Consider the following 27,200-nt stretch of genomic DNA (forward strand, 5'->3'; position numbering starts at 1 on the left):
TTCCCTCAGCCTGGCAGGAAAAATTACCAATCCTACCTGAATCCTACTAAAGCTAGGGCTCAAGCTTATGAATATTAATTAGGTCAGTCGGACGTTGCTTGGTAACCTTCCTGGAGCGTCCAATTGCGTAGCCAAGTAAATATTCATGAGCCAAACCTTCTCCTTGTTGGTTGGCCAACTGAAACGATCCCACGTTTGCACCTATTGGCCATGCGTCTCGTTACGTAATTAATATTCATAAACTAGGCCTCCACTGTAGTAGGATTGGTAAATTCGCAGCCTTTGGAACGATGTGCTGGAACGGGGGGGCGTAGGCGTTTTCATCCTGCATTTTAGTTTCCCCAACTTTGTCATCTCAATTTGATGTCTTTATTGCAAAATAAAGCCCCTAAAACTATCAGAAATGTGTGTATATATATATATATATATATATATATATATATATATATATATATATATATATATATATATATATATATTTAGGGATAGTTCACACAAAAAGAAAACATTCTGTCATAATTTACTCACCCTTATGGTGTTCCAAACCGGTGGACCATAAAATTTAATTAGGCAAAATGTTAGGTTGAGGTTAATGAAGCTGTCAATCTCAAATATACTGTGTAACAACACCTTTAGCGTTCCTGCAAAGAAGGAAAGTAATTAAACAACATCAGGTCTAGAACATGAGCTTTCAACGATTCCTTTGATGTCAAAATGAAGCCAATTTAATATATAGGAGTGCATTCTTTGTCTTAGTCATTAATCTTGCTTGTTGGAGCTGTTTGTGGCTTTGAGGTATGGTGAAGGGTGGTGGTTGGTGTTTTAGGCATAGAGTTAGGATTTAGTTTAGTCTTAAATGTTTGGGTTGGGTTTGCTGGGATCATTATTTGCCCTAGAGTTAAAGGGATAGTTCACCTAAAAATGAAAACCCTCATCCCATCCCAGATGTGTATGACTTTCTTTTGCTGAAAACAATGATTTCAAGAAGAATATTTAAACTCTTAAGGTCCATACAATGCAATTTAATGGTTAAAACGTTGATGCTCCAAAAATGTTTAAAAATTACTTTTATGTTGCCTTTATGTGCTTTTTGAGCTTCAACGTTCTGGCCACCGTTCACTTGCATTGTATGGACAGCGCTGAGATATTCTACTAAAAATCTTTGTTTGTGTTTCACAGAAGAAAGAAAGTCATAAACATCTTGAATGGCATGAGGGTGAGTAAATAAATTATGACAGAATTTTCATTTTAGTTTGAACTATCCCTTTAATATACATCTATGTTCCGCAAGAGGTTGAAGTGGAAACTAACTAGAAAAAATGGATATGGTTTCAGGTCATGACCTTGTGTGTGAACACACACATTCACTGCTGGAGTGTGTATTTGTCTTCATTCAAGCTGTGTGAATGTGAGGCCCCAAACATGTTGTTATGAGATTCCTCATGATGAGTCCTTGGTGTTAACACAATTATCCAGTGCCCTGCACTCAGATACGGTAGTTCAGACAAAAACAACTTCAGTGGAAATAGTGAATGATTGTGTTGCATTCAGACACATATGGACTTAATTATTTGTTTAAAGCAATCTAATTTCAAGAGACATCACAGAGTGGTGTGGCATTTAATGGAAATACAAACACATAGTTTTCTGAACTCTGAATCATCATTTGAGTTAAGAACATGTCATCCAAATGTTAAAAAGCATCAGAATAACTGTAACAGATTATTTTATATCTGCAGTACTGGTGTTTATTAATTTATGTGTAACATGTTGTTTCTGCAGATGTGTAGTAATTGACTCTTTGAAGGACTTTTTTAAAGTAAGTTAAGCTCTATAGACAAAATCTGTGACCTGCTGTCAATTACCACAAAAATACAGTTCGTCTCGTCCCTCCTTTTATTTAAAAAAAAATAAATAAATAAATAATTAAATAACATAAAAAAATTGGCCCCATTCACTTCCATTGTAAGTGTTTCACTGTAACCCAAAATTGAATTTTTGTGGTAATCAACATTATGCCACAAATGCTGTTGAATGAGCTTCACTTGTACTGAAACCGGAACATTCTTTTAAGAATTTAGAGTGGGGAAAAGGGGAGTTATTTTGTTGTAAGTCTTGCAGGGAAAAGCAGAGAATATTTAAGTAAATATTTGATCCTGTTTGGGTTTCTGTGCACAGTCCGGAGTCCAGAGACAGGGAAAAGAGACATTAAAGCTTCCTATTTAGTTTTAATGAAGATAAAGCATGCAGCAGTCACACATGAAGGTCAGAGACACATAACTACACATGCTTGTTGGTTTTGGTTTCATGATTTGCACGTACACATGATTTGTGTCTATTTACGTACAATATATGCTAGCAATGTATATCTATCTGTCCCATTACTCATTTCCACCTTATTTGAATATATAATGCTGTTTTCATGATTCTTCAGGATTCATGTTTTACTTTTGTTCTCTGTCCTTGTTGTTAGATCAAGCAGATTAACTTTTCTGCAATACAAAACTACTTTTATTTTAATGTTGCCCCAACCTGCTAAAAGATGTCTGTCGATTGTCTTCATAAGATAAACACTTTGTGTGTGACCTGAATTCCTGTGTGTTAGTGTCATCCCTGAGCTGGATAAAACAGGTCTCTCGTTCTTCAGGGAGCACACAGGTGTGTGTGTGTGTGTGTGTGTGTGTCTGAATGTGAGCATGTATTTATCACTTTGTGGGGACCAAATGTGGATAGTAAAACCTGAAATTGTGTCGGTCCCCATGAGGAAAACAGCTTATAAATCAAATAAATCAAATTATGTTTTTTGAAAATATAAAAATGCAGAATGTTTTCTGTGAGGGTTAGGTTTAGGGGTAGGGTTAGGGGATAGAATATAAAGTTTGTACAGTATAAAAAACATGATGTCTATGGAAAGTCCCCATAAAACATGGACGCACAACATACTAACCTTACTATATATATATATATATATATATATATATATATATATATATATATATATATATATACAGAATACACCAATACATACACAATAAAAGGAATAACAATATATATATATATATATATATATACACACACCAAACCTTGGTTAAATGAAAAAAGCCAAAGCTAAACATCAGGAATAGAACCTCTTCATAATAGAAAGTAAGTGCCTGTTGTCCTAAATTAATATTAATATTGCTGGAGAAGTCTAGATACTATGAGTGTAATTTCAAAAGCCCTTATTCTGTCAGCAACCCTCTATATTGTACTGACACATTTTATTGTGGAAGGTATTTACTGTCTGGCCGTTTGCATAGGCACATTTAAATTGGCTGAATATGTCAAATACTAATCAGAATATAAATGCACCTGCTGACAGATTGACATGTCAGCACAGGGCTGAGCATACAAATGCCCTTCTGGAACATCATCAAACAGATTTTCCTGTTGAAAGGTGCGTATACCTCATTGATAAAAACTGCATGGCCTGTCTTACATCATCTTCAGAAGTGCATCTTTAGATGTGCTGAATGAGAACTTCATCTGAAAGATTTTATAATCTGGGAAAGTCGATAACAATAGCAATTACAGGTGAGATATTTAATCGTCTGCTTAAATATTACTAACATTTTCCTTAAATAAAAATATATTTAAGCGAAAGTGTGCAGTCAGGTGGTCATTATCAGCTACTTGCCAAATACATTAAATAAGTAATTGCATGGGAATGATATATTGCTTTAAATGTAATTTATTTTAATATGTGAGAAGAAAGAGTCAGCAGAGCGATGCAAAAGACATGAAATGCAGAATGCGACGACTGACCAATCAGAATGTAGTATAAAGAAGCTGCAATAAGTGCAATCAATTGTTTTGTACTTCTGTTCGAAACACTGTCTCTGCACTGTCACCTGATCAGTTTCTGTTACAATCACACATTCATTGATGTTCTCCAAACCATCAGCTTTAGAGATGGGAAAGTGTGTTTGTGTGAGATGACACAGCATGCTGATACACACTGGTGCTGCTCTCTCCTCCAGTAGTTCTAGTCTGGGAAGAACAGTGAAACCTCAGAGCAGAAAACGTCATTGTTTGAGAGAAAACAATTGAGATTTGTAGAATCCACAACAGTTTAATCATTCACAAACAGCATTAGCAATGCAGAACACTTTGCATGCTTTAGTGTTGCAGTTTGTGCTTTGTTGCTGACTGACTGACCCTACAGTATCCCAGCAGCCCACAGCAATGTGAAGGCAAAGTCATATCCTTGTCACTGTGACACTGCTGGTTTGGAAGAACAAGAGCACGACAAGAACGCTAAAGGGCCACAAATTCAGGAAAAAACAGAAACAGGAAAATCTAAGAAAATCACTTCCTTTTCCCATGTGTTTTCTTTCTTTCTGTACTTAAATGCTGTTAGATGAAATCAGATATGCTTCAATGCAAATACTTTAATGCTTTTGCACTCTGACCAAACATATTTTATTTAAAGGATAAATCATCCATTCATTCAAAAGAATTATATTTAACAAATAACAGTGGCATTAACATTTTCCCTCTTTTTTTTGTTGATCAGTGCAACACACTCTCACGGCGAAATCGTCAGGATTCGTACGACTTTTCTAAATTTCACTCGTTTGAATTCCTACGACTTTCACTTCAGCCAATGAAGTTGCTGGACATCGTTTCATCTAATACTTGCTTCTGTCACACACAACAGCTTCCTATCATGTTTACATACTCTATTGTTTGGTTAAGTGTAGATAAGGGGTTTGGGTAAGGGCATAATATTAATAAGAATGTCCTTAAAGGAATAGTTCACCCAAAAATGAAAAGTATCCCATAATTTACTCATTCTCAAGCCATCCTAGTTGTATATGACTTTCTTCTTTCAGCCAAACACAATCGGAGTTATATAAAAAAATATCCTGGCTTTATAATGGGAGTGAATGGTACCTTAGATTATGAAGCCCAAAAATTGAGCATCCATCCATCAAAAGAGCTCCAGGGGAAAAATTGAGTATCCATCCATATGGCTCCAGGGGGTTAATAAAGGCCTTCTGAAGCGAAGCAATGTGTTTTTGTAAGAAAAATATCTATATTTATAACTTTAGAAACTATATCACTGGCTTCCAGTAACGGCCGTCCGCACATTCACGAGAGAGTCGAGTTCCGGCGTATGACATAGGTGTATCGTAAGCTCCAGTGAGAAATGACGAACACGAAAACACAGAGGATAGAGGAAGCCAGTGAACCCGCAGACGGCCATACACCGAACAACATTGTGCGTGACCATATGAAATATCCAACTCGTAAATTTTGTACCATGCAGATATAATATATTCAGATGTAATAACCTATTAAGAAGTACTTTAAAGGAATATTCTGGGTTAAATACAAGGTAAACTCAATTGACAGCATTTGTGGCATAATATTGATTACCACAAAAAGTATTTAGACTTGTCACTAGATTTCTTTAAAAAAGTCAAAGTCAAAGTTACAGGGAGGCACTTACAATGGAGGTGAATGGGGCCACTTTTTGGCAGAAATGTGAAGTTTATCATTTTATAAAAGCACCTACATTATTTACATTATATTTACATTTATGCATTTGGCAAATGCTTTTATCCAAAGCGACTTACAGTGCACTTATTACAGGGTCAATCCCCCCGGAGCAACCTGGAGTTAAGTGCCTTGCTCAAGGACACAATGGTGGTGGCTGTGGAGATCGAACCAGCAACATTCTGATTAACAGTTATGTGCTTTTGCCCACTACGCCACCACCACATCCTAATTATTCTGTTAATACCCATGTATTATTTGAGTTGTAAAATCAAACTAAAACCATGTTAACATCCATATTGTTTATATCTTGTGACTATACTTTTTTTGTTATTAACATTTTTATTGATTCCAAACACAAAAACCAATAAACACAACATAATATACGGAATCTGTTATATAAATTAAAAGAATAAGTGTATTTATTAAGCATTTATAACATGTAAGTTAAAATGCACACTCTTTGGCAACTATTGGATGAATGTTACCCTTTTTTATGCATGTTGCTGAACTAACTGCATATAAATTATTTATAGTGCATTTATAAATTACTTATTAGTCAGTAATGAACACCTTTATCAATCCTTAACAAAGGAAACATTAAGGTAAAGTCTATAACCGGAAACTTATCTATATCCATTTTACATCTCTTAAGATAAATTGCATTACCACCATCAAATATGTATATTGCATCTAATTTGTCAGGTTGTCTCCTTACATTATACATTATAATTTCTATCCAACTATAATAACTCATTGCACCATTGTTTGGTTGAAGGTTCATTTGCTGTTTTCCAGTTTATTAGCTGCTGTCATGAAAAAAAAAAACTACCTAACAGTGCAAATGGACGGCCCATTTTAGTTTCTTTCCTTAAAACTGATGCCAATATTTCTACGTTTATAGATTTTTACATTTCCAGAACATTGTGCATTATTTCTGTTCTGCATTTTGAAGATGCATTTCATGTAAATGTTGACATTTTGTGTGTTGTGTCATTTGTGCAGTTCATTATGTTAAATTGTATTTCATTTAATAGTAATTGTATTCATCTATTAATGCCTCCAAGCTCATGCAAGCCAGCAGTATACCGTACACGGGGAAGAGCAGAACTGAACTGCTAAATACATCCAGATGTTCTTGCTGTTTGAAACTGGAGACCACTGGACCTAATCAGAATGCTCAGATACCATAACATACAGAGTCAAAACACAAACCTCAGGATATGTATCCGCTGCTTTACACAACTTTACCTTTGGAGAATGCATTTGGTGTGCAGAGAATTTGTACATCTACTTTTTTAGTATATATACATAATCAGCATTGCATGCATTTAAAAAAAAAAAAGACCCAAATAATGTCTTTCATGCACAAGTGCTCACATGTTTGTTTTTCTGTTGTGTTGCTCAGTAATTATATGTTCCTAGGAGTGCATGTAAAGCCACAGTCAGAATAAAATCACAATGTTAGTGGTTCTTTAATGTCAAACTTTCTTTTCAAAGAGAAAATTATGAGATATTACGTGTGTGTGTGTGTGTTTGTATATACATGTGTGTGAGTGTGTGTGAGAGTGTTGTGAGGCCACCACAGGAAATGGGTTTGGGTGGGGTGGTAATATGGGGTTTGAGAGACAGAAAAGTTCTAAATTGGGCAGCGAAAAACACAATGTCGTCTGTTTGCAACTCTATGGCTGCTCAGAGGTAGCCTAAACAGTCTCTATAGAGAGGGGCAAATAAAGTTCCATTCGTAAGTTTGGGAGGAGCTTGTTCATCTAGGCCTGCCAATCATACCTCAAGGATATACAGTATAAGGAACAGCTTTCCTTGCTGCGGTGACAATTTTTCTAGCATTCCTCCACTTTTAAACACACACCCTCAGTACAAGCAAAGACTGTTTATCCTGAGATGGACCACTTGTATTAAAATGGAGAAACTGAAATGCCTAATATAGCTGGTTTATAAAAGGAAGTTCCCTAACTAGTAAAAGAGCAAATCTCCTTTTACATAAAGACATCGCCTGTCAGTAAACTCAACAACACAATTCCACCTTAGCTTGACCAGCCTGAAAAAGAGGGCTTTGTAGCACAATATTAGCAAAGAAGCACAATTTATGATGTCAATGTTGTCAGACTTTCTTTGATCATAACCTTGAGCAGCGTTTTGGACATTTCTGTCTTTTCCAACACAAGTACTATCTGCTTAACTAAAGCATGGCCCTAGCAATGCCAAGATCATGGAATTGATTCCCAGGGAACAGACAAACTACCACAATTTACAAACTGAATGCACTGTAAGTCGCTTTGGATTAAAGTGTTTGCCAAATTCATAAATTTACTGTAATTGTAAATGTAATGTAAAAGTACATAAGAGCTGTACTTTTATGTGGCTTGTATGTTTCCATAAAAACCTTCTTGGGAGCATTCACAAGATGGCTGCCAAGTGGACTGACAACTAAATCTTACTGAAATCTTAGAGAAACTAACAAAATTTTTAGTTAAAGGTGCTTGCCCATGAAAAACCTGATGCAACAATGCTAAGGTGTTGTGGGATGTTGCCACTGCATTGCTATGTGGTTGCTAAGGCGTTCAAAGTGGATTTAGGTCCTTCACTCTGTGTAAGTTTATGGGATTTTTTGTAAGTCTGATCGCTTAGAAAAGGAACAGCACAACTTTGCACAATCCTTTATGTCTGTAGCACATAGATATGGGATGAGTTGTGCCCCAAAGTTTAATGCTAAGTGTTAGCAGCTTTTTATCTGAGCATCTCTCCAAGTGAGCACCATTGCAATCAGATTGTCTAAACATAGAATTTTAATGAGTGCTGTGTGCATCCTGTTGCATAAGTAACTCCACGTAATAACTAATGTTAGAATCAGTAAAATAATAAATATATTTGAGCTCTTCAGAGTCCCTGAAGGGGTTCTCTGCTGTTCATCTCTGGACATTCAATCAATTACAGGATTTGTTTGGTACTGATTATTTCAGGTGGCTTTGTAGGGTGAAAGTTTGAGCGGTCCCATGTGCCTGTTATGCATTGAGGTCTGAAAATTTGTGTTTTTAGGAGACAAAAGGTCATGAGGAAATAAATCAGACACAACCACATTCCATCCAGGAACATTGTGACTCCTGCACCTGCCGGGCCTAATCACTGTCTTCATTCTCCATCAAAACACAAGGCCGTAGCTCTAGTTTCACACACATAAGGACTTCCAGAGCTGTTGCCTGTTTGAAGTCAGTTTTGAATTTATAGACCTGAGATCTATAGAACTGTAAACTGGGACACTAAACAGCACAAGGATCATGGACTCTGATACAGTGACTAAAATAAAGCTTATCTTCATGATGTCTTTGAGTTGCCCCATGTTGTTCTGCAGAGCAGCGGTGCATGCTGAAAATTACAGTAATTACCTCTAATGACAGTCGGCTCAGAATGAGAACCATCCCTGTAAACAACATACATGATTCTCCCTGATGCCCCAAGTTCAGCCTGAGATCTATATTTAGCGTCTCATTTTTTCTCTTTCTTGAAATCTACTAAATGAAACCAACACAGTAAAAAATGTCAGTAATTTTTAACAGTAAAATACTGTAAAAATGCTACAGAAATAAAATGTTAATTGATTAACAAGTATTAACTGTAAAATATACAGTAAAATTTTTTAATATATTTTAAAAGACAATACAGTCGTTTTTACAATAAAATGTAAAAATGTAAAAATTACATTATTTAAATGTAAAAAGTAAGATTTTCCTGTAAAATTAATGGTAAAATAACGAGAGAGTACATGTACTTTTTTTACAGTAAATTATTGTTAAAAATGACTCATTACATTTCATTATATTTAATGGGAATCGCTATGTTTCATCATATTTTTAATATCAGTTACGTACAATGGGGTGTTCTGTGTTCTATTTTATGTAATTTAGTTAATGTTTACTGCATTATTTAAATCTCACGTGTTACCATGTTTAGTGTATGTGTGAGTGACTTTGAGCACAGTCTCTATATGTTTATTGGTCATTGCTCCTGGAAGAGCCATTGTTGATGACCTTCATGTCATCATGTGCCCTTCTGTAGTTACTACGGTGATACCTTATAAAGTAAACAACAGATTTTTACAGTTTCAGAACACATGTTGATAAAACAAGTTTACTGTAAATTTAACAGAATTTGTCAAACAATTTGACAGTGCCAGCATGTAAATTACAACCATTTTAAACTGTAAAATGTAAAATACAGGTTGTTTTTGTAAAGTGGTTTACATTTGAACTGTATTTTCAACATAATTATTCTGGCAACCACAGCTGCCAGATTTGTTTTGTAAAAACAACAGGATTATTTTTACAGTGAAGGTTTATTTGCCATGACTGACATAGCATTTATTTTTCTGCATGATGGAGACACGTGTCATTATTGGATGGATGGATGGATGGATGGATGGATGGATGAATGGATCTACAATATATCAGGTGTGTCACAGGACATATAAAGGATTACAGAAGGATGTCTAGGGTATGGCAGATTATGTGCACTATGAATCATTTTTATCTGTGAGAGACAGTAGAATGTTGTGTCAACATGAAGATTGTGTTCTGCGAACACTTTTTATTTTGTAAAGTAACATTATCTGAGGCTGCCACAGACAGTGCACTGTCTGGTTTCACAGTCACATGAATGAAGTCTGAAAGATATATGTAAAATAACTTTACAGTCTAAATAACTTTTTTAATTTTGTGGTATGCCACTTTCCACACATTAAGCTAAATACTTAGAGGGAATAGTCAACCCAAAAATAACATTCTGTCATCATTTACATAAAATGTATATAATAGCATAATAAAGATAATAAACAACTAAAAATAAGCCTATAACACTAACCGGTCCGTTTCTTCATGTTGCAATGCATGCTGGGAATGCACAAAACTGTTTAACCTAACATTGTTCGTTCAGACAACATTGTTCGTTCAGACAACTCTGTTTGGTTTGTTGGGATAACATTTGGGGAAATATTGTTGGTCTAACACATGTCTTTATGTAGATGAAAGTAATTCACAAACCTGTATCTATGACTCAAACCCCCCATAAGCTGGATAAAATGTCATTTTATTTTTTACAGTGAACGACTGCTTCAGTCCCCCTTCACTTTCATAATATGTAAAAAAAAAAAAAAAGAGGCAATGATTGTGAATGACGAATGAGGCTGTCAGTCCCAACTACCTAACATCTCTTTTTGTGTCCATGGAAGTGAAATATTATTTTTTAAGTGAACTATCCCTTAAAGACTGATTGTTTTCTTTGGACTGCTGTGAGTTCAAGGTTGTCCCAATGCTTTTTATTATTGTGAACATCATGCATGTGAATACTAACAAGTTTGGAGTAATATAATCAAAGTAGAGCATCTCAAAAGGAGGTTAGCTTATCCCTGAGGACAGGAGTGAAGGATCTCAGACACAAAGAGCTTAAAAGAGAGAGAGAGAGAGAGAGAGAGAGAGAGAGAGAGAGAGAGAGAGAGAGCTTCAATATCACACAATGTCAATGGTTGTGCAACTATAGGAACATGTTAATGGCAAAGACAGCCCCCAGCAATGTGTGTAGATCTATCTGACAATGAAGGCTTCTTTTGAATTTTATCATCATTGAATAGCACACATAACACAAACTGACAGGCTGGGCAAACAGGATACTTCACTGGAACATTGCTAATGTATTAGTGTGCAAGATTTTGGTAAAGCAAAGGATAAGAAAGATATTTTGCCTTTTAATGGCACTTTTTTCTGACATATCTTTTTTTTCTAAAGACTGAACTTTGAACTGCTATTCATAATTAATAAATAAAATAATAAATAGATCAATTGTCACACATTATACATACATTTCTGCATATACATGGTGAAATTATTTATTTCTGATCCCAGCTAAGTTGGGATCAGAGTGCAGGGTCAGCCATGATACGGCACACCTGGAGCAGATAGGTTCAAGGGCCTTGCTCAAGGGTCCAACAGTGGTGTCTTGGTGGTGTTGGGGCTTGAACCCCTGACCTTCTGGTCAGTAACCCCCACCACTGCCAAGAAATACTATTGCACTGCAAGGGTACAAAGTAGAATTATATGGCATATACAGTATTTACAGATGATTGCACATCTGTACAATTGCCTGACTTTATGTCTACCGCCTATCTGCTTAAGGTTGTTTTAATTGTCTTAGTATACAAACTGGTAATGCGTTTGAAAAGTCTTATCAATCTAACTTTATGATACAAATATAAAACCATAATCTTGTACATAAGACACTAACTAATTTTAATTATCAAACTAAATACAATGAAGTTGAATCGTAAAAACTTTAAGGACGTATTGCTAATTTAACTGCCAAATTGTAAAACGTCCCTAAACATGGATTAAGGATGCATTTGTTTATTCTGGCTATGTGACATGTCATGTGACTAACCTCTATAGGGTTTGAACAAGCACCATATGCGTTTACAGAACATGTGAAAAACGTTCAGTGTTTATGAAATTTCCAGCACTAGCAGCTGTGTGCTCTCTCTGGAACAGTGAAAGCGCATGCATGTACGATACATGAAAAGAGAAAGAGATTAATCCATTAAATCAGGATCAGTGAGCATACAACACCCAGCCCTGATGAACAACACTCTGTTTGGAGAATCTTTACAACTTAAAGGGGGCCTGAGTAGCTCTGTGAGTATTGACGCTGATGCTGAAATTGACCCGGTTGCTAGGGAGGGTGGAGTCACATGGGGTAACCTCCTCTTGGTTGCTATAATGTGTACTTCTCGCTCTCAGTGGGGCACGTGGTTAGTTGTGCTTGGATGCCGCAGAGAATAGCGTAAAGCCTCCAAACACGCTACGTCTCTGCATAACGTGCTCAACGAGCTGCGTGATAAGATGCGCGTATTGACGTTCTCAGACGAGGAGGCAACTGAGATTTGAGGCAAGTCACTACACCACGACGACTTGGAGCGCATTAAGAGTTGAGCATTCCAAATTAGGGAGAAAAAAATTTAAATACAACCCCTTAAAAGCTAAGAAAATTACATTTAGTTCAGGTGTAGTTTCATCTGTAACATCTTTTAAGGTTTAGAGTGTAATGTATGTCATTTGATGAATGTGTAATAAACTGTCTTCTTACCATTTCAAACTACATTTCTAGCAGAGACTGAACATGGTCTTTAGAGAGATGCTAAAGAAGGACTGATATCTATTTGTGTCATTTAATTTTCAATCCTACACAACAATTGTACAACAAAGGCCCAGAAAGAAAGAGGGTACTATGTTCTGTATGAAGTATGTGGAGTTATGGAAATATTACAAAAATACCGCCCTCTACAGATGTCCAAGCATTTTAACAAGTTGGAGAATCTAATACACATATATGGCACTTAATTCGTGAAACACAAGTGAAAAAAATGTAAATCGTTACTAACACTATTCTCTCTCACACACTCATATACAATGGCCCCAAAAGGTAGGTCCTATATGGATACTATTTAGGTATATATCAACCAAAAATTAAAATTATCTCATTGGTTATTCACCCTTATGCCAGATATAGCATCTGACTTTCTTTCTTCTGCTGAACACAAACAAAATTTTTTAGAAGAATATTTCAGCTCTGTAGATCCATAGAATGCAAGTCAACAGGGTCCAAAGCTTTCATTGTCAGCATAAAAGTAATCCATGACACTCCAGTAGTTAAATATGTCTTTAGAAGCGATATGATAGGTTACTATAAATCTCCACTTTCAAACAGCCCTCCTTCTTTTGTTTTTGGCAATTCACATTTATTTGTGCATATCGCCACCTACTGGGCAGAGAGGAGAATTTATAATAATAAAAGGAGAGAGTCCTTATAACATAATAACTTTAATTAAAGAATAACTTTTTAATTATTGTGAATTCCTTAATTACCATAAGATTCCTGTAACTGTTAAAGAGTTTGCAATAGATTTTGATGCCATTCATTGTGGCCTTATTCAACTCTTATCAGGTGATATATCCTCAGAGTGTATCTCTGTATATAATACTCAGTATTAATGATTTTAGATAAAAAAAAAAATTTACAACATCTTTATAAAAACATTATGCTGAAATACATCATTATCTAAATACAAAACATATTGGAATTCATTGTATAATCAGATTGGATGGAAAGAGGTCTGGAAATTACCTAAATACTGTGTCACCAATAAAGTTAGTCACATATAAAGTTATTCATTTAATTTATACAAGTTAGACACTTTAGTCTCAAGATTTTTAGAGACATGGAGAGTACATGTGTCTTTTGTAACTTAGAGGAAGAATCCATAAAACATTTATTCTTTGAATGTGTTTACCCAATTTTTGGGGATTGATATTGAATATCTAATACTGAACGTCATAAGCCAACGACTTCACGATCATTTTCATTTTTGGGTGAACTATTCCTTTAAGCCACATTTACTGTATGAATGTAATTGCATTAGATAATAGTATATCAAATAATATGGTATCTTCAGACAAATTATGCTTCCCTTTTCTGGCCAGTTTTGCAACTCCTTTTATCCAACTGGTCCCAAGGTCATTTTTAATGGATGTCCTCTATTCCCCTCAAATTCACACAAGCCAATATGTAGGCCCTTTCATCACATTAGCCACCAAATCTTCATTTTGAACAGTTTACATATTGTTTAATAATTAAATACCTTATGAACCTCTTTTTGTGAATTATTTTTTTTAAAGTCTGTTTGAAGATCAATTAAGTGTCCATAAAACTTTTATAGGGCCACTGTACGTCTATGCGTCATTAGATGTGAAGTGAAATTAGAAAGAGATTCAACTAAAAATTTTTGCATTTATGCTCCATTTATGGTCATATGTCTGTGAAATTACACAGCATAAGAACAATGTAGCTTTTAACTGTTTATTAACAGTTCTGATTCACACTCAAATCCAGAATCATCCCAAAAACCTTACACACTAACACTGTAAGCAAAAGAGTTGCAATTGCACACATTCACACTTTAGAACTTTTGCTGTGGAGAGCTGAGGAGAATATACTGAGAACCACTTCAGTTCTAGTGGGAGAGTTAGGAGTCTGTCATGGGTCGGAGGACAAGTTAGCATTATTAGGAGTTTTGATGCTCATTTGCATCATACAGGGAGTGTTTTAGGTAATGAATATATAAGAAGTAAAATAAACCGCATCCAGAAACATTTGGAAGACTGAGCTACATCTTAAATTGACATCGTATGATCCACTGTATCATAGAAACAGAACATACAGTTGAAGTCAGAGGTTTACATACACTTAGGTTAAAGTCATTAAAACAAATTTTTTAACCACTCCACAGATTTAATATTAGCAAACTATAGTTTTGGCAAGTCGTTTAGGACATCTACTTTGTGCATGACACAAGTAATTTTTCCAACACTTTTTTTACAGACAGATTGTTTCACCTATGATTGATCATATAACAATTCCAGTGGGTCAGAAGTTTACATACACTAAGTTAACTGTGCTTTTAAGCAGCTTTGGAAAATTCTAGAAAATGAAGTCAAGCCTTTAGACAATTAGCTTCTGATAGGAGGTGTACTGAATTGGAGGTGTACCTGTGGATGTATTTTAAGGCCTACCTTCAAACTCAGTGCTTATTTGCTTGACATCATGGGAAAATCAATAGAAATCAGCCAAGACCTCAGAAAAGATAAATACAATTGTGGACCTCCACATGTCTGGTTTATCCCTTGGGAGCAATTTCCAAATGGCTGAAGGTACCACGTTCATCTGTACAAACAATAGTACGCAAGTAGAAACACCATGAGGCCACGCAGCCATCATACCGCTCACGAAGATGATGTATTCTGTCTCTAGAGATGAACAAAGTTTGGTGCAAAAAGTGCAAATCAATCCCAGAACAGCAAAGGACCTTGTGCAGTTGCTGGAGGAAACAGACAAGACAAGTATCTATATCCACAGTAAAAGGAGTCCTATATCGACATAACCTGAAAGGCTGCTGTGCAAGGTAGAAGCCACTGCTCCAAAACAGTCATAAAAAAGCCAGACTACAGTCTGCACGTGCACATGTGGATAAAGATCTTACTTTTTGGAGAATTGTCCTCTGGTCAAATGAAACAAATGTAACTGTTTGGCCATAATGACCAACATTATGTTTTGAGGAAAAAGGGTGAGGCTTGTAAGATGATGAACACCATCCCGACAGTGAAGCATGGTGGTGGCAGCATCATGTTGTGAGGGTTCTTTGCTGCAGGAGGGGCTGGTGCACTTTACAAAATAGATGGCATCATGAGGAAGGAAAATGATGTGGATATATTGAAGCAACATCTCAAAACATCAGCCAAGAAGTTAAATCTCAGTCGCAAATGGGTCATCCAAATGGACAATGACCCCAAGTATACCTCCAAAGTTGTGGCAAAATGGCTCAAGGACAACAAAGTCAAGGTATTGGAGTGGCTGTCACAAAGTCCTGACCTCAATCCGATAAAACCATTTGTGGGCAGAACTGAAAAAGTGTGTGGGAGCAAGGAGGCCTACAAAACTGACTCAGTTACACCTGTTCTGCCTGGAGGAATGGGCAAAAATTCCCGCAACTTATTATGAGAAGCTTGTGGAAGGCTACTCAAAACATTTGACCAAAGTTAAACAATTTAAAGGCAATGCTACCAAATACTAATGAAGTGATTGTAAACATCTGACCCACTGGGAATGTGATGAAAGAAATAAAAGTTGAAATAAACAATTCTCTACTATTATTCTGACATTTCACATTCTTAAAATAAATTAGTGATCCTAACTTACCTAAGACAGGGAATTTTTGGAATTGTGAAAAATGAGTTTAAATGTGTTTGGCTAAGGTGTATGTAAACTTCTGACTTTAACGGCAATACACCCAACTCAAATCAATCACATATCCCTATGTGTCATGTAACATACAACATTTAAACTACCAAGATGTGGTGGATTAAAATTAATGGAAAACATTTATAGTCAGATTCAGTGTGAGCGCTGATTCACGTGTCAAACATTATAAGATCTGACCACTCATAGGTTCCACTACAGCCAAAAAAACAATCTCTCTCTCTTTTCTCTCAAACACACGTTTATAAACAGCTGTTAATTTTCTAGTTTTTCAAAACTGCAATGACAAAAAAACAAAGCAAAAAGTATGAAGCTGAACTAAGTGGAAGAAAAACCATTAAAACAACAGCAAATTTAACATTCTGTCTTTATCTAACAGGCATTCAAATCTCAAATAAATTATTTACAAAGTAAAGCGCAAAACCTTTCAAATTCCCAAAAGCCTCAATTACAATTGAATTGCAGATTCACAGTGAGGTTGTTGTCTTGGTTATTTACTCACCCTTTGTATGGGGAATATTGCAGCTGTGACTCATGGAATTCCTTTAAAGTTCTAATATTTATCTAACACACACACACTAGAGATACTGCATAGCAAGGAGTGTAATAATTAAAACTGGACAGCTATGAAAGAAAAAAACACTCAAACCAGTGGCGAGAAACAGATAGAAGCAAAACCAAATCAGTCTTACAGTCAGAGACAACTGAATATTTGGGTGGAAGCTGTGACATCACGTGACATCAACAAGCTCAATGAGTGTTGCCATGGCAGCACATGTGAGTGTTGCCATAGCGATGTGGTTGGAGTGGTGGTTTTGTGCACAGTGAGATAGAGGCAGTTCCTCTCCGGTCCTCTAGGTGTCCTCCTCCGGCACACCAACACCTCTTCTCCTGAGAGCATCAGCACCGTCAACCTGCTGCCACTCTTCAGCCTTTCCTCCATACTCATCTTCATCATCCTCTTCCTCTCCGTCTGCTTCCTGCTCATCTTCTAACTGCTGCAGGAGACGTGCCTGCCCTGAAGGCTGTCTTTCTACACAAACACCAACACACAATTACACAATGTTTCTACCATTACATAGCATAAGTAGCATAAATTAACCTTTGGTACATCACATGTTTTTTAATCAGGCAGGCAGTTTTGCAATCACTAAAATCTACACACTTACTGTGGTAATAATCTGGTGCAAACCGGCGTGATGGGAACACAAAATCTGCTATGAAAACCAACACCTGACAAAGAAAAAAACCAACATGAGTTCAATGCAAAACAGAAAAAGAAACAAATAGTATTTGTCTCTTCCAAAACCTTGCTATATTCTACCTTCTAAGATAGCATCCTATTTAAAATGGAATATCATAAGTGACGAATCTGGAATGCTCTCCACACAAAGCACACAGGAAACTCAGCTAATAATTGATTTGAATTGAGCTGGATGTTAGCATGTTGCTAAGCTAACAACACGATAATCTAATAAGTATAACATAAATACACACAAATATTGGATATAACTGTCATTTTTTTATTAGATTTAATTAACTAGTGTTCTCTGTGAAGGATACATGTGGTGCTGCCTCCAAATTTGGCCAAAAGAGCGAGGGCCCTATTTTAAGATCACTAGCTCGAAGTCTTAAGTCATACATGCAGTCAAAGGGCATGGCTATAAATTTGTCATTTTCATGCAACCATGCGCCAAATCTAGGCGCAAGAGGTTTTGATGAAATCGCATGTGCAAAGTGCTAATGAGCTGGGTCAAGTGCAGTTTAATTTTGAGGTTCTTCTCTTGTTATTATACAGTCCACTGCCTGTCAAGCACCAGCGATATAAACAAAGACAGCACATTGGTCATGTAAATGGACTGTATGCAATGAATTAGAAGAATAGAAATATGAATTTTTGTGCATTAACGGTGTTGAATGTCAGGTATACTTCTATGAAAGTGACATGCTCATTTAATACGCATTAATGCTCCATTATATTATAAAGAAACTAAATATTATTAATCATTTTTATTTACTGACACACAAATGGCTTGTGTTAACAGTGATTTTATCGGAACACACTTCACCTCTACAGGTCGATTTTGATTATGAAGCATTTCATTCCTTTACTGAAACATAAAAAAATTTAACCAAAAATGTTTTTTAAATTCACTTTAAAGGAAATTTAAATATAATAAAAAAAACATTTAAGTTATTCAAACATTTTACTCTCTCCAACTTCTTCCACCATCCCCTTTTGCTAGGACTTAAAAATCACTCTACGACAACAGGTGAAAAAAAAAAACACCAATACAAATTAGATCATATATCTAAACATATAATAATTTAAAAATAATTCATAACAAAAGATATTTTAACACAAATCTCATAAATATTTGCTTAATTAAAATGGCTACAACAGCTATAGTCATACACAAAATTTGTGGTTCCACTGTATTTTCAGGGTTTGGACTTTACCTTTATTCCCACCTGCTGGTGGAATCTCCCAACTGCAAATGCAGGAATTTAATTTGGACTTAGCGCTCCAATTTCTCAGGAAAAAAGCTAATTGCACCACTTCATACAATACACCCACAGATAACGCAAACACTCCCAGCCACGCCCATTTGCGCCAGCATGAACATTGCAATTGGAATTAGCGGGATAAGACGTTGCACACAGGTGTAACGTGAAAATAGAGTCCCGTATCTTAGAAGACATCATAATTATGCTGCCAAACGTTTGGATCAGATTTGAAAAGCATTCTTATGAATTCTTAAAGATGCACTCAGTTATTTTTTTATTTGTCAACTTGGACTTACACTGACACCTAGTGGTGTGGATGAAGCATCATTCAAATGCAATCGTTTTCAGTTACCAACGCCATAATAGAAAATCAATATTCACAGTTAGCCATGATTAATTTAATCCATGAGTAAAAGTCTTGAATAACAGAGTGGTTACTAAGACCAAGCGAGTAGTATAAAATGATATTAACATGGCAGCCCCCGTGAGGGGACCCTCTCCATGTAGAATAAAACAGCTTTTATAAGGTTACTGATATGACAAGTGTCTTCATCTCATGCGAGTGCTCATGATTTTATACATATGTTTCAAAATTTCTTTAGGAGTAAAACTTGTTAAATGTGGAAAAAAATGACAGAGTGCACATTTAAAATGCTGTCTAATTAGCCAGCTCATTAGTTTATGAAACAGAATATGTTTGTGTACACACTCACCAATCCAAGGGTCAATCCTGAGAAAAGTGTTGCCAGAGCAAAGATTCCATATGAGCCCCAAACCGGGATGCCCAGCTGCTCCGTTAAGTAATTGTGGCAATGCTGAAACACATATTAATAGATCATTGAGTTACTATATGAATAGACCATTTATAAATGTCATGACCATGACAATAAATGTCTAATGTAGGGTGTTTGCTCATATAACATTAACACAATGTTATAGTATGTTATGGATAATGACCAGCTGACTCATTGTCCTCACGTCCATACTGTTAAAATAAATGAGAATGAACAGAACTGTCTGGTTATTATTAAAATGTATTAAAGGGGTAGTTCACCCAAAAATGAAAATTCTCTCATCATTTACTTGATGTGAGATTGATCATTGATCATAATCTATAACTCAAAAAAAATGTATGGCATCTATGCTAATATTATTATATTTGTTTCCATGTCTCAACCTTGGGACTCTAACCCTGAGGACACCAGAACTGGCCGGATCCAGCTCAATTCCTGCTTGATATCGGACTCCACTTCTACATGCCTCTGAGGGATGACGACAAAATGCAGCCAGTGCAAGCCAGAGATCACTTCAGTCTATTACGATAGACCTCAGAGGATAAATTGATGCCAACGCCAACCAGAAGACATGGAATACATCATATACCATTGCCTGAACCTTGGATTTAGGATTGACCTCACCGAAATAGCCAGCCGGTTGAACCATGAAGCACTTCACTGATCTACCTGCATCCTCTCTGACCAATGATGGAATAAATTCATCAGCCAATTAACAAGGACAATTGCATCGTGAACTTCTGCAGTTAATACTGGATGGACTTCAAAGACATTAATCTTACGGATCATACAAAATCTATGTTTAAACACTGACCCTTAACACTTAATTAGTTAGATTAATAATTTTAAACCATGACTTGCACTGCTCATAAATAAGTAATATTGGCATTATTTTCATGCTGTTAGTTAGAGGGAACTGGCCCCCACAGTGAGTTTCTCGCAAGATTATTTTTCTCCATTAAACAACATCTTATTGAGTTTTGTGTTCCTTACACCATCGCCTTCGGCATCCTCACTGGGTTTCTAAATGCAATTAATTGAATTACTTATTTTTATGCACACTTCATAATTTTATTTAATCAAAATACACAATGATCACTCTAAGACTTTATAGATATTAAGGTTTTATTTTCTGTAAAGCTGCTTTGAAACGGCGTGTGTTGTGAAAGGCGCTATACAAATAAAAATTACATGTGTGTGACTTTCTTCTGCTGAACACAAACAAAGATTTTTTGAAGAATATTTCAGCCCTGTTGGTTCTTACAATACAAGTGAACTTTGAAGCTCCCAAAAGCTTATAAAGGCAGCATAAAAGTAATCCTTATGACTCCAGTGGTTAAATCCATATCTTCAGACAGGGTATGATAAGTGTGGTTGAGAAACAGATCAATATTAAAGTATTTCTTTTACTATAAATCTCAACTTTCTTTTGTTTTTGGTGATTTGCATTATTTGTGCATATTGCCACCTACTGGGCAGTGAGGAGAATTTTTAATAAAAAAGGACTTAAATATTGATCTGTTTTTCACCCATACATATCATATCGATCCTGAAGATATTGATTTAACCACTGAGTCATGTTGATTACTTTTATACTGCATTGATGTGCTTTTTGGACCTTCACATTTCTGGCCACCATTCAGTTGCATTGTATAGAACAACAGAGGTGAGATATTTGTATAAAAATATTTGTTTCTGTTCTGCAGAAGAAAGTAATATGTAGTATATGACTTTCTTCTGCAGAACAGAAACGAATATCTAGGATGGCATAAATGTGAGTAAATGATGAGAGAATTTTAATTTTTGGGTGAACTATCCCTTTATCAGACATACTCACCCGGATGAACATGGATAACTTGAAGAGGGCAGACATCGCGTTCATTCTGAAAAACCAAATAAATTAGTCAAAGACAATACATTTGATTAGATAGATGGAGTTAGATACACCTCAAATTATTTTACAAAATGTAAATTAAAATGTGTATAGAAAACCCCCAACCCTACCCCTAAATAAACACATTATTTATTTTTTTACATTATTTAGATTTACCAAAATTCTTGAGACGAATGTGTCCCCAAAGCACAGCAAAGTAAACACACATGCAGTATGAACTCACAGTAAGGATGAGGGACCAAACCAGGAAGAGACCGGCTCTATGCTCTGCCATTTCTTCTCTTCAATGAAGCTCAGGAAGTCATCTTTAGATCGGGCCCCTTGATACCGCCGAAATACCCCGTCTTTACAGCTGTACATACACACACACACACACACACACACACACACACACACACACACACACACACACACACACACACACACACACACGCTAAATAAAGCAAAATTGAAACAGAAACCTGTTCTATCTATCACATACAAGGACAGCCACTGCTGTCATGGTCCACATATATACAGATGAGTGCATAAGTTTGCATCCCCCTTGCAGAATCTGCTAGATGTTCCATTATTATTTAAAAAAAATTTAATAAGGGGGATCATAAACCTAACATTTTCCTTTTTTTATTTAGTACTGCATTGAAGTTATTTGAAATAACATATATTTACATATATTCCACAAAACAATATAATAAATGAATTTAGACAAAAGTTTACACCCCTTTGGTTTTTTCTTAATCCTGATCAATGACTATTTGTGTCTTTTGTGATAGTTGTGCATGAGTCCCTGCATTGTCCGGAGCAGTAAAGCCACCCAAATCCTCAAGATACTACACGTTCTTTGGTTTCTCAGCCTTTTCTGCACATATAGCCATTCCCAACAGATTATATGAAGTTGAGACACAACTTTTGACATTAAGGATGATAGAGGGACTCATACATAATTATGTCGTAAAAAACTGGTTTGGATACACTTTTTGTCGATAAAATTGCCATTAACGCTAAAATGTAGTGTCACATGACAGAGTTTACCCCAATTGTTAGTCTGTGTTAATCATGACGACAGTATTGAAAGCCAATTTATTGAATGTGATTATGGATTAAACTTTACGGCATATAGAGCCGATCTGTGAACATGACACTTCCAGGAGTGCCAACACAAACATCTCGTGCACATTGAACAAATGAACGTTTGCGATTAATCACATTATAAATCCATTTATTTATTAAAGTTTCTTTTCCACACCATTAAAAAAAATAGAGTACAGTCATGGAATTAGCCCACAAAACATAAAACATTATTTCTGTGCACAAAGATGTTTTAAATTAAAAACTATTAGAAAAGCATTAGTGCTTTTCTTTTGGAAGACTTACAGCCCTTTACTTTTGAAAAAATGCCAGTAAAGTTCTCTGTATTAAATAAAAATAATTACCAAACCAAAAAAAGCATTAAATATTTATTCATTTTTTAATTACCAAACGAAAAAAATATATATATTTTTAGACCTATGCCTTTTCTTTACACAAACTTAAATTAGCTTTACCCTGTTCTGTAGATGAATAAAGTCAGCTGAATGACGTTCTCAGAAAGTTCTGCACTTTTTTCAAGACTATAAACTATCAGAACTATTTGTCTAATGCGGAGTTCGCGTTCAGAAAACAAGCTTTTCAACATTTTAAAATGTTTACATATTTTATATATAACCATTTTAACCTCGGATCGTATTTACTGCTTCTTCAGAACATGTACATTTTCATTTTGAAGCTAAAATACATTTTAGGTGATAATCAAGCTCAGTTGGTCGTTAAAAGTTGCTGGAGAAATATGCGGGACATAATGCAGTTGTGATGGTGATGCTTTTGATTAGATGATTGTTCAAAATATTGAATATCAGGAATGTATCGTATGTAAACCCTGATTAAACACCGCATAATTTTTTTTCTTTAATAGCTGTGCACACCGCATATACACATCGATTGATGGTCTTTATACTGAGACAGAAAGTTCCCCCACTACTTTCACCGGCAGGATCCCAGCTTGAACAGGGCCATGACGATCCGCTGCGATATGGGCAACATCAGGACCAATATTAGTCATATCAGAAGGGCAACTGCTCCCTTTTGATTGCAATTTCTCCTCATCTGACTGCTTTTGTTGATTAAAATGGCAGTAAGCTGACTAGTGTCAATGAACTGTCTCAATAATGTCCCCATTTTACCCAAACTTCAGAGGAAAACAATTATGGACATCTGTGAGGCGAATTAGCGATAAACACACATTTCTGAATGGAAACGGCTTCAGGGCAGATTTATTTTGCACTAAACCAAAACATATGAGACAAAGTGTTTTTTAGGCAAGAGGTCATCACGCACACCATTTTAATTGATAAAAGGCCATTTGAATGGAAACGGACAGAAGGTGGCAAATGTCGCAATTTGTTTCCCCGCATTTTCACTTTGTCGATAACAAAATAGCACGAAAGGTGGATGGAAACTAGGCTATTGATGCTAAAGGAGGCAACATGAATGTAAACATTTGAACAGGATAGTTTGTGTACATTTGTATTATTTTGTCTAGCAGGATATATGTAAATACCTCTCATGTAGCTTTCTGAAGTACTCAATTGAAAAAATATGATGAGAGGGAGCTTTGCATAAATTCTGAAAGGGATGCGTAAACTTACAAGACAAAAGGAGGGTGCAATATTATATGCTAATTTATAAATGCAATTTTAGGATTAATGGCATTCCTGTTGTATGCACACAAGAATCTTCTTTCTTGTCCTGGCACAAAGTGAAAGCAGAAGGTTACATGCCAGATCTGTGCTTGAATGGAATTAAACTCACTGGTAGATAGTTGGAAGAGCTGTGATGATAAATCTCCCGCTCAAACCTGCAGCACAGAGACAGAAAGAAAGAAAAGAGTGAGACAGACACGTGCATGCGCGCGCACACACACACACACACACACACACACACACACACACATGTGCACAGCAGAAGAGAAAGTGGGAGAGGCATAAAATGGCATACCCGGCTGCTCGGTGACATCCACCTTGGCAATGTTCACCCCCAAATCTTCACTCCATTCTGCGAACTCATTCCACACGGACTGGAGCTGCTGACATGCTGGACACCATGGAGCAAAACTGCAGCAGACAGGCAAACATTTTAAGCCAATAACACAGGTGAACGTCTCAGCCAGAGGGTACAAACAGACAATGAGACTCGTTTGTTTTCTATCGGATCTATTTCATTACAATCCTCTTGTCCGATCAGCTCTAGCTGCAGGGATAACGTCTGTGTTTTGTTATTTGAAATTATACATAGCATTACTATATTAGTGCATAACTTCAAGACCACAGAACTTCCTCTAAACTGAGCGCATCACAATGACATTACAGTGAGCAATAATCTAATCATGTGTGGTTAGATATTGATTTACACTCATATATTACTCTAATCACATGTACAGAAAGACACAAACAAACACTTTTGCACAACTCAAACGTGTAACTCACAACTTGATCATCCATTCCCCCGTCAGGATGTCCTCCCAGTCTCCATCTGTGATAACCCTCAATTTTCCAGGTTTGGCCGATGCGGGCTGCAGCATCACACATGCGGAGATAAGCGCAGAAAACAAACACACGCCGGCTGTCATATTTCTGCGTGTGTATATGCACGCCATGTTTCAGCACCCGTTGCCTCCCTTCCGCTCCCGCCTCCACTCTGTACCACATGACATGACGCTGCGCCAATGACGTCATCGCGCATACAATTTCCCTCAAATATACTCGATTTTCACGCAATAAATATATATAAAAGTAATTTCACTTATTTCCAGAAATTCCTTGTAAAATATTTTGTTTGTATAAATTATTCTAAAAACAAATGTGACATTTGTGTTGCAGCTGTTTGTGTATGTACACGATTGGTCAATTGCATTTTGGCAGTGTAATTTACAATAAATATTATTTAAAAAATGTTTTTAACATTGTTAAATTAAATAACCGACTATATTTATTTAAAATGCATACAATTAACCTGTGTGCTCTCGACATGTGCAGTTAAATTACAAAAGAACACAAGGTGGAGGTATGAGCTCTGTTTTGCGTTTGAAGACCTTCACAAAGGTAGTCCCTTGCGACTCAGTACACTTGACTTTGCGTGCTAATGCATATGGGAGTGTCATTTCACATGACCTAGTTGAAACCTCTCTACAATAACACCAAAATTCTAATATTGGCTATGGTGTTTGAGCCCCAACTTTTTTCCTTCAAGATAGCAATTAATTTCTCGTCTAGAAGCCCTCTACTGCTTCACTTCGACTACATGAGTCAGCAGGCGGAATCTTCGTGGCAACGAGAAGACTCTCAACTCCCCTGCAGTGTTCCGGCAAACATCACTGGGCCATGCCCACGCAGAGTCAGCTCTCATGGAGACTGACTGCCCTCACTGCAAGGGCAAGAGTCTCAAGACGCTGCGATCGCATGCCCCATTCATCGTTCTAAGCTGTGTCAAATAATGTCCGCACTGGCTGAAAGAGCATGCTCAGCATCGGGCCAAACTTGTTCAGCACTCCACGTGATGACGGTGCTTCAAGATTTCCAAGTTAAGGTCCTCAAACTAATAGACGAGCAAGGCTACGATCCAGAGACTTTCAAAGAGCTCTGCACCACTACAGACTTACCGCTGTGAGCCATGAATGTCACTGCACAAGTAAATGAGGAATCTGGTGTTTTTGGATTGTCACATCTGGCTGGCCCTCACAGAAATGCATGACACAGGAAAAGCCGCTCTATTTGATGCTCCGGTGTCTCCAAACAGCCATTTCGGAGACTGTGTGAATAGAATTGCTGAGCACTGTGTTTTACATTTTATGCCAAAACAGAGCAGTACTTCATCACAACTGGATCGCTCCTTCTCTGTCTCGGTCCATCACCCGGCTAAAAACCCCACACCAGCTGCCTCGGCGCCAACCGCTGGTAAAGCCACGCAAGCCATGGCCAAAATAAGGCAGCCACCTTGGCGCAAGCCCTACGCAGCTCCTGACACAAAATACTGTTACCCTCTTCCCCACTGCTGTTTGTCGGGAAAGGAATATTGTTGTTCAAAATGTTCAATATGTTCTTTTCTGTGTCTCACATTAATCACATGCAATAAAGTTTGCATATTATGCACAACGGCTTCCCAATGATGAGCGGCACATTATATAATGTATGAACATGCAAAGATTGTAAAAGAACACAGCGCTCGCACGAGACGCTCATGCTTTTTCAATAAGAGCTTTCCAACTCCAAAGCCCACACATTATGCACAACCACTTCCCCATAACGAGTTATGAACATACCAAATTGTCCTCTGTCCCGTTCCGCGTGGCGAGCTCCTACTGGCATTCTGAATGGGTGCTAAAAAAAACGATCGAACATGGTTATACGATCCAATTTGCATGTCGGCCGCCCTTTTTCAACAGTGTTCTGTCTTCCACGGTTCCATCCAAAGACACGCCAGTGTTACGAGCCGAAATACATAATCTTCTGGCAAAGAACGTCATAGAGGTTGTTTTAAATGAATAAACCTGCTGTCCA

The 27,200-nt window shown here is 36.6% G+C and overlaps 1 protein-coding gene across 1 annotated transcript; it reads right to left on the reverse strand.

Moving 5' to 3' along the window:
• Positions 1-13,805: 13,805 nt before the first annotated feature.
• Positions 13,806-25,326, reverse strand: LOC127660752 (thioredoxin-related transmembrane protein 1-like). Its single transcript, XM_052151152.1, has 8 exons — positions 25,131-25,326; positions 24,643-24,758; positions 24,457-24,502; positions 21,833-21,961; positions 21,553-21,598; positions 19,635-19,736; positions 17,583-17,646; positions 13,806-17,446 (listed from the first exon to the last, which is right to left on the reverse strand). The coding sequence occupies exons 1-8, from the start codon at positions 25,298-25,300 to the stop codon at positions 17,268-17,270; spliced, it is 852 nt and encodes a 283-aa protein (XP_052007112.1). The 5' UTR covers positions 25,301-25,326; the 3' UTR covers positions 13,806-17,267.
• Between the last annotated feature and the right edge of the window lie 1,874 nt (positions 25,327-27,200).

Source organism: Xyrauchen texanus, chromosome 20 (assembly GCF_025860055.1).
Source record: "Xyrauchen texanus isolate HMW12.3.18 chromosome 20, RBS_HiC_50CHRs, whole genome shotgun sequence".
NCBI classification, from domain to species: Eukaryota; Metazoa; Chordata; class Actinopteri; order Cypriniformes; family Catostomidae; genus Xyrauchen; species Xyrauchen texanus.

Bases quoted from the DNA above. Each gene is read 5' to 3' on its own strand.
- LOC127660752 (XM_052151152.1), bottom strand. From the start codon at position 25,300: ATGGCGTGCATATACACACGCAGAAATATGACAGCCGGCGTGTGTTTG. The intron at 24,759-25,130 runs GTGAGTTACACG...TGTCTGCTGCAG, and splicing joins GGGGAATGGATGATCAAGTT to TTTTGCTCCATGGTGTCCAG. The intron at 21,599-21,832 runs GTGAGTTCATAC...TTGGTTTTTCAG, and splicing joins TTTGGTCCCTCATCCTTACT to AATGAACGCGATGTCTGCCC.